This window comes from Odontomachus brunneus, unplaced genomic scaffold (genome assembly GCF_010583005.1).
Source record: "Odontomachus brunneus isolate Ranch 3 - 2012 unplaced genomic scaffold, Obru_v1 Obru_scaffold_074, whole genome shotgun sequence".
Taxonomy (NCBI): Eukaryota; Metazoa; Arthropoda; class Insecta; order Hymenoptera; family Formicidae; genus Odontomachus; species Odontomachus brunneus.
The window spans coordinates 1082476-1097688 of NW_022639524.1; the positions used below are offsets into that span (position 1 = coordinate 1082476).

Here is a 15213-nt window from a genome sequence, read left to right on the forward strand (position 1 = left end):
TCGATACACGAGGGAGAATGTTAGAGGCCTGGGGCCAGATTCTCGAAAATATCTCGCATATGACATTTAGTGAAAAGCTATAGTATACGTGTCAACTATAGCTTTTCACTAAATGTTGTATGCGAGATATTTTCGAGAATCCGGCCCCTGTATTGATAGTCGTTGAAACTTGCTTCAGATGAGATACTCGGGCCCGTATTAATAGTCGTTGCTTAAAACTTGCTTCAGGTAAGAGATACTCAGATTTGAATTTAGAATTAGGGTAAGTGGACAAACCCATAAAAAGAGAGAAGATAACGTTGGCGACGTTCAAAAGTCTGTAGAATCTATAAATTCATTTCTGAAGATTAATATCATTGTTGGACATTAGGAGAGTGCACAGAGGTGCAAAGTTAACCTGTCACAAAACACTTCTGTACACTCTCCTAACGTCCAACAATTATAACCTTCAGAAATAAATTTATGGATCCTAGAGACTTTTGAACATCGCCAACGTTATCCTCTTTTTTTATGGATTTTGTCTGCTTACCAGAATTAGATGTGAGTTTTTCAACTGAGTCACGATTAAAAATGTAATATCACATATATAATTTAAGTAAGAAACTCAATCTGACCCTAAATTCTTCTCACGTAGGATAAGTTTCAAATAACGATCATTGATATGTGTCTCAGAATATCAGATAAAATATTCAACTCAGGTACTTTGAATTTAGAATAAAATAAGATTTTTTTTCCGGTTGAAACGCGATTACAAATCTAATGTCATATTGTGTGATTCAAGTAAAAAATTCAAATCTGACTCTAAATTTAGATCTGAGTATCTCCTATGGGAAAGTTCCAAGTAACGATAAAAATGCGGGCGATAAAAACTTATAGTCGTTTCATAAAATTTCTCTCATATGAGATGGATTAGATTTTTATCAGATTTTTTCAGAATTAGATCTAAGTTTTTTAGTTGAATCATGATATATGTGATATTCATGTTTGTAATCGTGATTTTACTGAAAAACTGTCATCTGATTCCGAATTCAAATTTGAGTACCTCACTTGAGACGAGTTTCAAGCAACAACTATTGATACGGACCACAAAATCTTGCGCACTTTCGAATACTTTTGAAAGTATTACCGAGTTCCGAATAATGTGCTGTATGTATTGTGCGTATGTGATTCGTGCAGTGATATCTAAAAATAACATACACAACGATTACATATTGCGAATGTAATTTCCATACGGAAGACGCGTGCGTGCCGATTATCTGGATGTTCCTTGTGTAATCGGAAGTGTATGTGTGGAAAGATGCACGATACACTGAGACGAGGAGCCTTGGCTGCAATTTACTTTACGATCGCATGAATTTGTGTCGGAATATGCTCCTCCGAGTAGAATCGCGCTTCTTCTGCGGTGCGTGTCATTACAGAGAGTGAGTAGCCGCCTACGTTCTGCGATCACATATCAAGCTCAATTCTGTCTTAGGCTCTTTTTCTCCTTTCCTCTGCTGTAAATTTTAAGTCGCTTCGCGTCCGTCGTGTAACGGGAAAGAATGTCGTGTCCCTCCGGAGGATAATCGTCTGATTCGCGGATGATAGTGATCGATTAGCTCATTCCTTCGACGTTATGTCATCCCTGTCTTTTGTAAAACACGCTTGAGCGGTAGTCACTTCATTGCATCATTGGTTGATCGCGTGGATTTTTCCTTTCTCCCTTCTTTTATTTCTAAAATATCCTCGCGTCACTGTCTGCGAATTAACGTCCGGCACGAGGCGAGTCCTTCCTGTCGTCACACAAATTTCTCGCGAAAAACGCTCGCGGGCTTGTAATTTGCGTGTGTGTGTGTGTGTGTGTGTGTGTGTGTTGTTGCCGTGTTGTAATTGTACAGCGGGAGTTAGGCACGAAACGCTTTATATCCGGGTTACCTTGAATCCGTGGTTCAAGGTGTGACGTAGACATTCACGAGAATATTGTTTCGAAGGTATAGTCCGCGCTGATCTTACCGGTATTTGCGCCATTAGCCTTGCAAATTGAGCAGAGAGGGAGAAAATCGAGGAGTTGCGTTAACTTGTTTGTCGCTCAGAGTAATTAATAATTAAAAAACACGATGGAGCGTTGGATTATAAATAGCGCGAAATTTCCCCCACTCCCGCGCTACGCGTAGGTCCTCCTCGCGGACGATTTGTCGCGTAAAGTCGCGCTGCTCGTTTCCATGACCTGAATTTCAGGATTTCGTGTTGCTCCCAGAGGTATCGTGACTACTGTCTTTTGAGACGGTTTATAAAAATGCCTTAGTCTATAGACGGTGTCTTTCTAATAGCATTACTGCACGTTAAGTCAAGTCGTCTATATGGAAGATTGCTTCGCACTCAGAGGAAAAGATATGATGATGGCAATTAAAAAGACTTATTTTTGTTTTTAGATCTGTTTAGTATACACGACTTTTTATTGGCATTACATGTTTTTTGCTTGTGTCAAGTACATGTAATATTGAGAAAGTGGGACAGCAATTAGATACACACGTAGCAGCAATTAGATTTTTAGTTTCCATTATCAAACATTTGGTTGATCCCAGTTTAATCAAATTATGGTCCGTCAAGTATAGTGTGTCAAATTTTCATTTCAAACAAAAATTCAAATTTTTTTTCCATATTTCTGTGATATAAATTTTATATTCTACACAAATCATTTTTCAACTTTTGTTTCCTTGTGTAAACATGCAAAATTTGTAGATATAGTTGTCATATTGAGATAATAAATATCTAAAAAATATTTTTTTAATAAGTACTAATAATTTTGTGTATTTTAATATATGTATATTAATATATTTATATATATTATATTAATATATAATATATTTATATATGTTAATATACAGTTATATATGTTTAATATACAAAATTGTGGAAACAGTCGAATATCTCGAAAAAAAAACATTTTTTAGGAAAATATTTCAGACAAAGTTATAGGGATTCAGAAGATCTATTTAATGGCCGTATCAATTTTGACATTGGATGGCGCCGCCAAAGTCAGGTCGAGATCAACTTTGCTTTTTTAAATAGAAACATTTTTTATTACGGAATTTTATTCCTTATAATTCCTTATATTCCTTATATTCTTTATTCAAAAATGTCTATAACTTTTGTCTGAAATATTTTCCTAAAAAATGCTTTTATTCGAGATATTCGATTGTTTCCATAATTTTGCCCCTGTATGTATATTAATATATTTATATATGTATATTAATGTATTTTGTAATTTTATATATATATATATTAATATACATATTTCTACACCGAGGACAAATCTCGTTCAAACGAGAAGAAATACGTTTTCTACCGCAACTTTTCACGTAAGCAATTATTCATTAACGTTCGACATGAATAAATATTCACGCAACGAATAAGTACTTTTTTAGATGTTTTTGTCTCAGCACATATAGTTGTCACTACTGTATCTTTTCTCCAAGTGCGTACTACATTGTTATTACGTTGCAATGGCGTTAAAGAGCACGTCTGATTCTCAGAGCGTTCAAATCCAGTTACTACTTTTTTATGATTTTGTGCGCGATCAGGGGGAAGAAATTTCAAAGCGACTGGGAGCTGCTCGGGCGAACAAATCTGGGTCAACCGTCGACTTCTGCGATTAGCGGATAACAGGGATATACCCGCCAAAGGTTCTATGCTAATGGAAACTCGGGCGGGTCTATCTCGACGGAACCAAGCGTCTCTTCCGAGTGGGATCGAGTTGGAATCGCGTCCGGGACGTTAACCGACGGATTTAATTTGATTTGATCGGTTCCGACGTTCGTTCCTCCGTGGCTGTCGACAATATCGACGATATCGTCATCGTGTAGCTATCAATCTGTCACACGATTGCTGCATCGTTGCGAGTTGCTCAATGCACGCGAAATGCGTCTTGATTGTCGTATGAGTTCGTATGTACACGTCGACTGTTATCAGATTGCGTTATCAATGATAACACTCAGTTCGCCGTCCGTGAAAGATCGCTCCTTTTCATCCGACAGGTGCAACACTCACGGTACGAAGATCACAAGTAATTCCAATCGGTGTGTGCTCACAATTGTCTATGTTTCACAGTTATTATGCTTGTGTTACGTCCTTGTTGCGTACAATGGACGTGGACGATGCTTCATTTGGTTTATCTTCGAGTCGCACGCAAAGTTACCGAGATAAATTAAATTTTTTTTTCGTGCGAGCTAACGAACAGCATAGATAAGATTTCTGGAACTGCTCGTCAGCTGTGCGATCGATACCTGACCATTTTGTAGGAATGCACGAACGTCTACTGTGGACGAAAGGGCGGCCAGTGAATGCGAGGGGTTAACTTGGCGTATTGAAAGCGCGATTTCTACGCGACTTTAAGGAAAAATCAAATACTGTTCGTTGCGGTGCTAAAGACATTACCGTGTTCTGCGCACATTAGCAAGCGTGATTCATTTCTTAGCTCTAGCAACGCGAGACTGGTTATTCCGGACGATTCGATTTTTAACGCCACCACAGTTTATTCAGTGGGCTATTCCCGTAGGTCAGCTTTTTTTCTACGTAATTGTGTAAAGCAGACTTAGTTAGAAAATGTGTGAACATAGAAAAAAAATTTAGCGTCACACATATGTGACGCTGGTCTCTAATGGGAGATATCATTGCATTACGTACACTGAGAAAAGAATATTTGAAGATTTATTTATACTTGAAGATTACAATACTTAACGATTTATTTTTGTGGAATAAAAGTTTATTCCACAGAAATCAATTTTATTTTTCAGAAATGAGCTTTGCATTGCACAAATAAATTTTCCAACATTTTTTTCTCAATACACTGAGAAATAATGTTTGATATCTGTAACTGTAGTCATACAGAAAAATAATTACTATAATTAAATAATTACTATAATTACTATAATTAAAAAATAACTTAAATGTGTTTAATTTTTAAACAATTATTATAAACAATATTTGTTTATAAAAATTATTATAAACAAATAAAAATAAAAAGGAAACACTTTTTCAGACAAAAATCATAGGGCTATTTAGGAATTGACACATGAAAAATTATTCAGAACAACACTATAACACTATTTTACATATTCTTTTCACAATTTTCTAAGGTCTATTTAAGCCCTATTATTATTTTTTTTTTAAATAAATTATTGAAATATTAATAATATTGCTGCAAGTTTTTCGTAAAAGACGCAAATATTTTTTTTTCAAACCGAGAAAATATCATTATTATTTCTGAACAATGCTAAAAACGAGATTGCTAATTTTGAAAAAAATTAGCAATCAATTATGATCAAGAAAATCATTTTTTTTTTTTAATTCTACTGTTGGTGATAACATATAGATATGTCACTACTACTATTTTATTGTAAAAAATATATTTGAGGTAAAAAATAACTATAACTTTGATTAGATCAATCGTGTTTTTCTCAGTGTACATATGATATTGGTAGCGAGTGTGTGTTAAGTTATTTGTAGCTTCCTGCATTGAGAAAAAGTATTTGAAAATTGTGGGACATAAAATTTATTTTCGTGAATTTATTTTCTGTAACGTTTATTTCTCTGTGAAATAAAATTGATTTCTGTGAATAAACTTTATCTCTTCCACAAATAAATTTGTAAATGTATTTTTTGCAATGTGAGCTCTTTCCATTCGCATCTCTCATCTGTCTTTTTTCATTCATGTTTTTGTTAGCTTTCACATTTGTGCAACTTCCCATTATTTACGTTGCTTCCGATAACGCTCGTCCGAGCTTCCAATCTTTTGATCGCGAGATGGAAACTACTTGTGTGCGCACTGATTTCTCGCGGCGAGCACCTGTACAAATAATTGTTAACAGTATTTTGTTTTTTCGATACGTTTCGCTGCTCGAATCGTCAGTTTCGCGATAATTTCCGCGTTATACGCGCCCTTGCGGGTGTAACCGGTAGGTGCATGCACGAATGTCGAGGGCGATTCCGGACAAAGCGTACCTTTTCTCCGACACGCTGTTCGATTATAGGATTTCCAAGCTGTCGCTCGTAAAATAAAAGGAAGGAGTGCATAAGCGTCGAGCAGCGCACCGGCCTTGAAGAGGTCTTTGTCGACGCGAGCGGCATCAGTATTCCACGCCCTCGCATCTTCTTCCAGACGTTCTTTGAATATAAAAGATGTCCCGACTACCCCGTCGCGCACTTCATGCAATATATTTTCCCGCGAGTAATCTCACGGCGGTCTTTATTATTTTCTTTATGTATAAAAATGGCGCGAGTCAGATCTTTGTTTGGGGAGAATGTATCCGAGAAATAGCTTAGGAGAAAGACGGGTGACGACCTCACCTCGGCTCGATCGTCGAGCAATAAGTTTGTCACACAATTCGCTTTTACGACGTGATAACGTAATAGAAATATCGAGTCTATTGCGAACAATGTTAATCAATGCGTCATATCATCCCGCGGTTTTATCTATTACGACTCGCAAAGCTTGGAGAAAAGACGTCTGAACTTTACGCGAGACTCGCAGAAACAAATTTATCATTTTCCTTGAGACAAAACGGTCTTGTCGAGCAATAAGTTCGTCACAGATTATTTTTACGGTGTGATAACTAATACATATGGAAAAATATCATTTTATTGCTAAGAAAAGCTATTACATTCCTTCTTTAAAGTAATGGCTATCTTCAACAAAGAATATTTTCTCGATAATAGTCTTGAAATGTCCCTAAACTTATGATAAATTTTAAAAAAGCTCGTTCTCATATACTGAAAGAGAGAAAGTATTCTCTTTGCAAGAATACTTTAAAACTCCATCGAAAACAGAAAAATTGATTAGACTCTACATAGTAAGCAAGCAAAATTTTCGTTGCAATTAGTATTTTTGACTGAAATGCTAGAATTCGGAATGTATTTCCAGCAAATTTGATGCTTACGATAAACTCGTGATAAATATTTAAGGATATATAAACTTATGAAACAAATAATGTTTAATTGAGTGCAGTATACCTTCTGTGTGTAAAGAAATATCGGGTCTAATGCGAACAAGATTAATCAATACGACGTATCGTTCCGTGATTTTATTTATCGCGACTCGCAAGGTTTGGAAAAAAACCAGTGAAACATGAAACTCGCAAAATCGAATTTATTCGATTAAATCGAATTTCCCTTTCCTTAACCTTTTGAATAGGACACCAACGTTCGATTTATCTTCTATTTTAGTGATTTTAACTAACTTATCGGTAGATATATAGTCGATTATACACACACACTCTTTCTCTCTCTCTCTCTCTCTCTCTCTCTCTCTCTCTCTCTCTCTCTCTTATAAACATAAAGAACTAAAAATAATTAAAAAATAGCTTGAATGTGTTTAATTTTTAAATTATTATAAATAAATAAAAGTAAAAAGAAGGCACTTTTTCAGACAAAAATAATTTTAGGGCTAACTGTTAGGAATTGACACATGAAAAATTATTCAGAACAACACTATAACACTATTTTACATATTCTTTTCACAATTTTCTAAGCCCTATTTAAGCCCTATTATTATTTTTTAAAATAAATTATTGAAATATTGATAATATTGCTGCAAGTTTTTCGTAAAAAATGCAAATATTTTTTTTTCAAACTGAGAAAATATCGTCGTTATTTCCGGATAATGCTAAAAGCAAGATTACTAATTTTGAAAACTTATAATTGCCGTATACGACTCGTCATTTCAAATTTTAACTTTTTGAAATTCAAATTCGTAATCAGCGAATGCCCCATATGCCAAATTTGAAGAAACTTCACCAAGAAATAAAATGTTTAAAAAAAATGTCAAAGAGTTAAGATGAAAAACAGTTACGTCATTGAACAATATGTTTGTCATAAATCGTTCTTACGGCATGATAACTCAGTAAAAAAAAAAAGAGTCTATTGCGAACAATTTAATCAACACGTTGTATCGTCTAGCGATTTAATCTAACTCAATTTGCAGTCTCGTCACGTTGCATCGATAAGAAGCAGTCTGATCCGACTGAAATGCGCGAACGTCGAATAATTTAATATTTTATACGAAGTTACTCATCGTTGTCGCGACTTTGCCGTTACATCTTCGTTCCTTCGCGGGTTCGTATCGACCGATGGATGATTTGAAAAGTCAAACTTTCGGGAATCGGGTCGGATGAGTGCGAGATCGGCGAAGGACTTTCGTCGCGGAGTCGGATGTCCAGATTGAGTAACGAGCGTGAGTTTCCAGCGCGGTCGGGCGCGCTGCGATTGACAGTTGCCAATGATAGATAGCGGTGATTCATCCGGAAGAAAGAACAGAGAGAAGTCGTTGATTCAACTAATGCGGAAGTACGAGGTAGTTTAGCGCGCGTAAGTGAAGCGATTGGTCTACGTAGGTGAATCATCAGGGTGCGAGCGCGAATTTTTGCTATTTTTCCTCTTATCGATAAGACGAACGCGAAGTCGTGGTCGTTCTGACAGCCGTGCCAATGCCAGTCGATGCTAATGAGCGACCGGTTTAAAGGTCGACGCAGTTGTTAGTCATTGTGGAACACGCGCCTTGCTGAAAAAACTTTCCGCGGTCGAAGGATTGTGCGTGACACGCGCTCGACTTCCACCTCGGCGAGACGTTTCGCCGGGCGAATGTTCCAGCGGATTAGGATTAAAGCCGCACTGAGTGAAAAAAAATAGTTGGAATAACTATAATCTCACTATATTTTATAATTCATTTTGGCTTCAAACATATATTTATAGTTCATCGAAACATGAAGATATAGTAGAATGAATACAGATTTATAGTCACCATCTTATTACTCTATATATATGATAAAGCACCTTTTGGGAATGTAGTTACATGTACCTATATTTGCCAAATATTCCAATTGTATCGACTATATAAAATAGTTAATTTCTCTTACCATTCAATTTGTTACCTTACTACATTTTTTATTTAAAATAATTATAATTCTTGGTAAAAATTTTACACGGGTCAGGGTTATACTATGCTAATATTGTAAATATTACAAATATTATGATAACATTTACTATAAAAATTATATTCCTAACTATAATCTTTTTACTATGCCATTATAGTTCCAAATATCATACATTTTTCTCTCATTGCGGTATTCATAATCGAATCTTATTTCAAGACCGTCTTAAGTAATGTCTCAAGATGCGAATACGGCTCTGTGATTGGTTCATGACATCTTAAGACAGTACTTGAGATGATTTTAAATATAAGATCGGACTATGAATACCGGCCTAAAGGTTTGGCGCGCTACAGTTTGCGGCCGGAACGATCTTTTCGCATCCACTGACTGACAGTGTACGTTACGTAACGCACGGCTGTCCGCACGTGCTGTACCACGTGTCAGGTTGCATAAATCGCGGACGCGTACTCGCGAAAATCGGAAGAGCGGTTTCATTAAGAAATCAGACGAGTCATGTCGGCACGTGACGGTTATATGGCGCACGTTAGACTATGATCGGCACAACGACGCGTGCAATTACTATAAAGACAGCAGCGCGCCAAATTATTGGCGGTTGTACAGCTTCGTCCTGCAAGTCTGCCATTGGTTTCCGACGCGCGCATTCGGAAGTATTTCTTTAAGGAGGGAGGGGAATGCCATACTTGATAACTCTACTGACGAAATGCTGACTGGTTTCTACAAAGTTTACGTTGCATTTGGTTGCACAGAATTACAAGTGCTTTTGCACAATGAGATTATGTGCAATAATGAATTGGAGCATTGCTCATCATGTGAGGAAAACGACAAAAAATTTTTAAAAGCGAATCGAGCTGTCTTTTGACATAAATATTTACTTGATACAAAATATTGAGAGAAAAAGTGTGGTATTTGGAACTGTAATAGCGTAGTAAAAAGATTATAGTTAGGAATATCATTTTTATAGTAAGTGTCACTATAATGTTTGTAATATTTATAAGCATAGTATAACTGACTCATGTAAAACTTTTACCAAGAATTATAATTATTTGAAATAAAAAATCTAGTAAGGTAGCAAATATTGAGTGGTAAGAGAAATTAACTATTTTATATAGTCAATACAATTGGAATATTTGGCAAATATAGATACATATAACTATATTCCCAAAGCGTGCTTTATTATACACATAGAATAATAAGATGATGATTATAAATCTATGTTCATTCTGCTATATCTTCATGTTTAAGTGAATTATAAATATATGTTTGAGGCTAAAACAAACTATAAAATATAGTGAGGTTATGGTTATTACAACTATTTTTTTTCTCTCAGTGTACTGCGTATGTTTGCTCCGCCAACGGAAATTTCGAGGAACACTAATTCCGCATTTTTGCAACTGAATTTAGAAACTCAAAAGTACACGAAAAGTTTGCAGAAAGATTTCTATGCATGTTTATGTGTTTTGCCGGCATGGTAAAAGCAGCACATATTTTTATAAGATTATATGCATAAGAAAAACAAAAAGAATAGCATGATCATGTTAATGACGATTGTTTCTACTTTATCGATATTTTTCGAGTTCGTCATCCACTTTGGCATCCCCTAAACTTCTTATCGAAATCCTAAAGTGATCTCTCTTCAATAATCCTTATTTCTCAGATTTAGAGTCCTAGATAAATAGAAAAACGACATTGAAAAGAAACTGTCTGATTGGCCAGTTGAATCACGCGATTCAGCGCCCTATATTTCTTACCATAGTGAACGAGTAAAGGTCAATGATACAGCAGAATATACTCGCAGTTGACGTTACAGCGGAATATTCACAGCAGCTTGATGTAGTCAATCAAAGTTACAAGCAAGCAGCTATTAATTATGACGCTTACGAAGTACTTTTATTGATGTAAATTTTTATTCTGCACTAACTTGCCTTGATTTCTGTCTGTCACATATCACCTTTCAATATGGCCAGCGACTGAATCCCATTGGCTAGACTGCCGAATATGGAGAAACAGGATGGCGACTTTTCGACATATTGCACCCATCAATTTTCAATGTCGCTTCTCTATTTATTATAGAACCGTATCCAAATTTTGGTCTCGTTCGATTGATCTTCCGCTGTCTTCAGAGAAATCGCCACTGTCTTTGATATTTTTAGTTGGAAATTTATCGCGCTCAGCAATTTCAAGCGATTATCAATTTTAAAGAGCGACCACATACACGTACATGTACGCGGCTAAGTGCCGTTATCTATGGCATTAGCAAATGCCATCGGTGCCACGTGCCTTATCGACAGATCCGCGCGTTCGTCATACGCACGGTGCTTCTAATCGGGCACCATGTTTTTTGCCTTTCTCACCCACGTATAGCCGATACGTAACCGATCGGTTCGTGCCTGAGAACAAATACGTGGAGCGCATTTTTCGCGGCTCGTGAGCAGCGCGTCTTCGCTTTGTTCGTCGATTCGCGCGTCAAGAGTGATCGTGGCGCGCTCACGTGTGCGTATTCCATTGTCGCGAGCTCGCAATTTTCGTGTGTTCCGTCTCAAGGCTCCACCAGACGCTGGTACCTGAAGAGCGCACCGTTATACATTCGCCATTCGTATACGCATCGCGTCTCCCATCGACCACGATCGCCCTGCCATTTGCATGTTTAGCGGACGGCGGGAGGTCCGGTCGTTTGCTTCCGACGACTCTCGCTGAAATCGCGCCCATCGATTCCTTCCGCGAAGGGACGAGAGATATGCCCTCTGCTCTTTTACGATCACCACGCTCGGGAGGGAGAGAGAATGCCAAACAGAGGCGCTTGGCAGTACGTAAAAAGAGCGAACGATCGGCGGATCGAGCGCCGATGAGAATGCCTATGGCGGATCGTTAATATTCCGATGACGGGCCGGTCCGTGTCCGGACTGCGGATCCGCGATGACGAAGGCCGACATACGCGATCTTTACGCGGTGTGTATTTCCGTGTCGGGGTACATACATTATTTACTATTTCCTAGTACAATCCGCGAGTGAGAGGAAGACACTCGAGTGCGATCCTCGATGACTTGGCATCTTGCCGAGCGCTACTGGAGCACCAGGTTCTTAGGATCTCAGGTCGCTGAGAATGAAACTCCTTGATTTTATGCGCTGACGCGTTGTCGAGTTGCTGGTTTTCTTAGACTTTGAATATCATATGTTTCGCTGCAAGAGCTAACAATCACAACAATGTATTTTTACTGAACCTTTCGAGCATAAATTCGATGGTGTAAATTTGCACTATTAAGTTCTTCGAAAAGTAATTTTTTATTTACAATTAAATGTAAATCAATTTTTCGCTCTTTTATTACTTTTTAGCGGCTTTATTGTCAAATTTCTGATCTTCTTTTCTTATATTGAAAAGATAAAAACTTGGAATTAATCAACTTTCTCTCTCTCTCTCTCTCTCTCTCTCTCTCTCTCTCTCTCTCTCTCTCGGAGCCGATATAAAATACTTATAAAATACCCAAAACAATTAACATTTACTTGAATGTAGTACGTATATCACACAGAGAAATAATTACTATAAATTATGGTCAAGAAAAATATTTTTTTTTAATTCTACTATAATGTTAGTGATAATAATTTTAAATGCATGTTATTGCTACCACTTTCATGTTAGAACAATCAAAATATATGTTTGCCAAAAATAACTACAATTTCCATATGTAACAGTGCTGGCTATTAAACGACTCAAATTTTCTCTGATTAAAATAATCATCAAGTCAATAATTAAAATTAATCAATTGTTGTATGTGTAATCAGGAATAATTTAATCGATTAATTATTAATCAGAACATAATTGATCATACCAAAGTTTGATTAATAATTAAAAAATTCATCAATCGTTGAGATTACTTGTGATTTTACATGTGACTTGATTGACTAATTTTGATTGTTGAATTGCCGATTATTTTAGTCAAAAAAAAAATGATTTTCGATTCATGCCCGAAATTGCACTGAAGTCCAAGTTGATTGGCCAATCAGTGATCCATCGTGAGACGGGAAGATCTCTCCACATAGTTGGTGCGCAAATTCGATCAATACGCCCATTGTTTCTTACGTCTTGTGTATAGAATGATAAAGAAAGTGTAAGGTGACCAAAACATTTCGGCAAGCAAGTGTAATATTTGCACAACATAAACATCGTCTAATACGGACCAAAACATTGGCTCTTTTTGAACGATAGAAGCGAGTTTGTAAACAATTTCAATCATTCACGGGTTCGCTTCGGAAAAGACACAAAGTACTTGCTTCGTCACACACACAAAGTGTTGCGTTTCAGCTATACTTAGAGTAATTTTTGTATGTATGTATGTGTATGTGTGTGTGTGTATCGAGCGCGATATATTTTTTCCGTTTAAATATGTGTGTCAAAGCGATATTTATCGCTCGGCATTGAAACTGACGTGTTCTAATGGTCTGTATGCTTCTATAATTTCTATAACGTAATTTCCATAACGAAAACTAGCGTATCATGCGCGATGATGTGTGACAGCATAAACGAGATGTGCTTATCCTCTTGTCCATGAAACTAACGCGTGGAATGTAAAAACTCGGACGAATCTCTCGTTTTGCCGAAATACCAGGCGGAATAATTCCCGTTTTAATCGCTCCAACGTTCCAAATCGTCATTATTCGCGGCCGGCAAAACAAAAAGAACAGGCAAACAACGATGCTCCCGAGTTCTACGTGTACAAGAGCGCCAGATAAGACAAAGTGATACTTCGGCCGCGCGTTTACCTAAACAGATAATTACTTCGTTATCGCATCATGTAAGCGCAAGGAAGTCTGAGCAAAGAGTCCGTGTCGCGTACGCAGACACGATCTTTCGTAGTCAACGCAAAAAGGAGAAAATTCACGCGGGACTCGCGATAGGCCAACCCGATTTTTCACGCGGCCTTTTACAGAGTCACGACGTCGCACAAATCGTGTCGCAGAGATAACCCGATATAATCCGGCATTATCAGTAGATCCAAAGATAACCGTTTCTTCGGAATATGACACTTTGGCGCGAATCGAACGCGCAAGTATCTAAGGTACGCGAGTGCACACACACACACACACACACACACACACACACACACACAGGTGCGCGCGAGATCCTGTATTACTCATGTGTGACACACCGCGGGGGATTACATACTTCGAAGCGTCCTTATTTTTCCTCTCTTTGTTCCTTCCACATATCCATGTGTGTACACGTTCTACACCTCGCGAGCAAGAACTTGTTGCTTGCAGCTCGTACGTTCGTTACAAGTCGCGAGAGTTAGTTAAAAAAAATCGCCCCCGACATTACATCTGCCACGTCGTCCACATCTGCGGGGTCATCCGCAGCTTCCTCCCCCACGTTGTTCAAGAAAATCAAAGCCTCACTTACCGCTGCGGTGTTGTCGCCGATCTTGACATTGGCTGGCCCCGCTTCCGCGTTCGCGTACAAAGCCAAGAGTGCCATCGCCATTAGGCAGCCGTCGGCGCTTCGCCGTCGCGAAACGATCTCGCTCCACCTGGTCATAGTTCCGACCTGACGCGGCGCCTTGGGTTTGTTCGCTGCTGAACCTCGCGCGTTCCCGCGCTTCGAAGTGCTTCACCTGTCCTTCTCGCGCAGCTCGGACGCTCTCGAGTCGCTCTCGCGACCGGTCGCACCCTGAGAAGAGACACTGAATGCGCACACGTGCTTCACCCTCCCTGCGGAAGACACACTCTCTCGTGCTGGTATAGTAGCCCGCAGGATCGTCGCAGCGACGTCAGGCGAGATGATCCGTACCGAGGAGGATCGACCGAGTGTGACCGCACGCGACTCGGCTTTGGAAGACCAATATCCTCTCTTTTGGACAACCTGCCTCTGCCCCTCGTTCTGTCTCCAAGTCTCGATCGCGAAGGCTCCTTTTCACGAAGAGGGTTGCGATCTCACGACGCACAGCCGTTCTCAGCGGTGGTACTGGCGGAACACCACCGGCTGGCAGAGTGGTCTGAACCGTCGTTGCCACGACACTATCGATCTCGTGGTGTTTGCCACCGCTGGTGGTTCGCCGCTGGTGTAGGCTCTTTCGCTCTGTTGCTCCGAGCGTGACTCCTCGGCGTGTATGTGGCACGCACCTCGTTCGATTTTCACCGACGTAGACGACTCCGTTTGGGGCCGCGGAGAGTTCGATGAAACGATCGAGCGCAGCGTAGACGAAGGATAAGGGGTCGCTGGTCGAGAGGGAGGCAAGGAGAGATCGATAGTAAAGAGGATGGATCGCTTGCGGCGATCCGCGTCCGAGGGAGAGGA

The 15213-nt window shown here is 38.7% G+C and overlaps 1 protein-coding gene across 4 annotated transcripts in view; it reads right to left on the minus strand.

The window, feature by feature from the left end:
* LOC116847135 (matrix metalloproteinase-14-like) overlaps positions 1-14493 on the minus strand; it is a 39164-nt gene extending 24671 nt beyond the window's left edge. For all 4 annotated transcript variants that reach the window (XM_032821811.1, XM_032821810.1, XM_032821813.1 and 1 more), the window contains exon 1: positions 14320-14493. In XM_032821811.1, the coding sequence (XP_032677702.1) occupies positions 14320-14454 (135 nt within the window). In that variant the 5' untranslated portion in view covers positions 14455-14493. The remainder of the gene's footprint in view (positions 1-14319) is intronic.
* Positions 14494-15213: the final 720 nt, after the last annotated feature.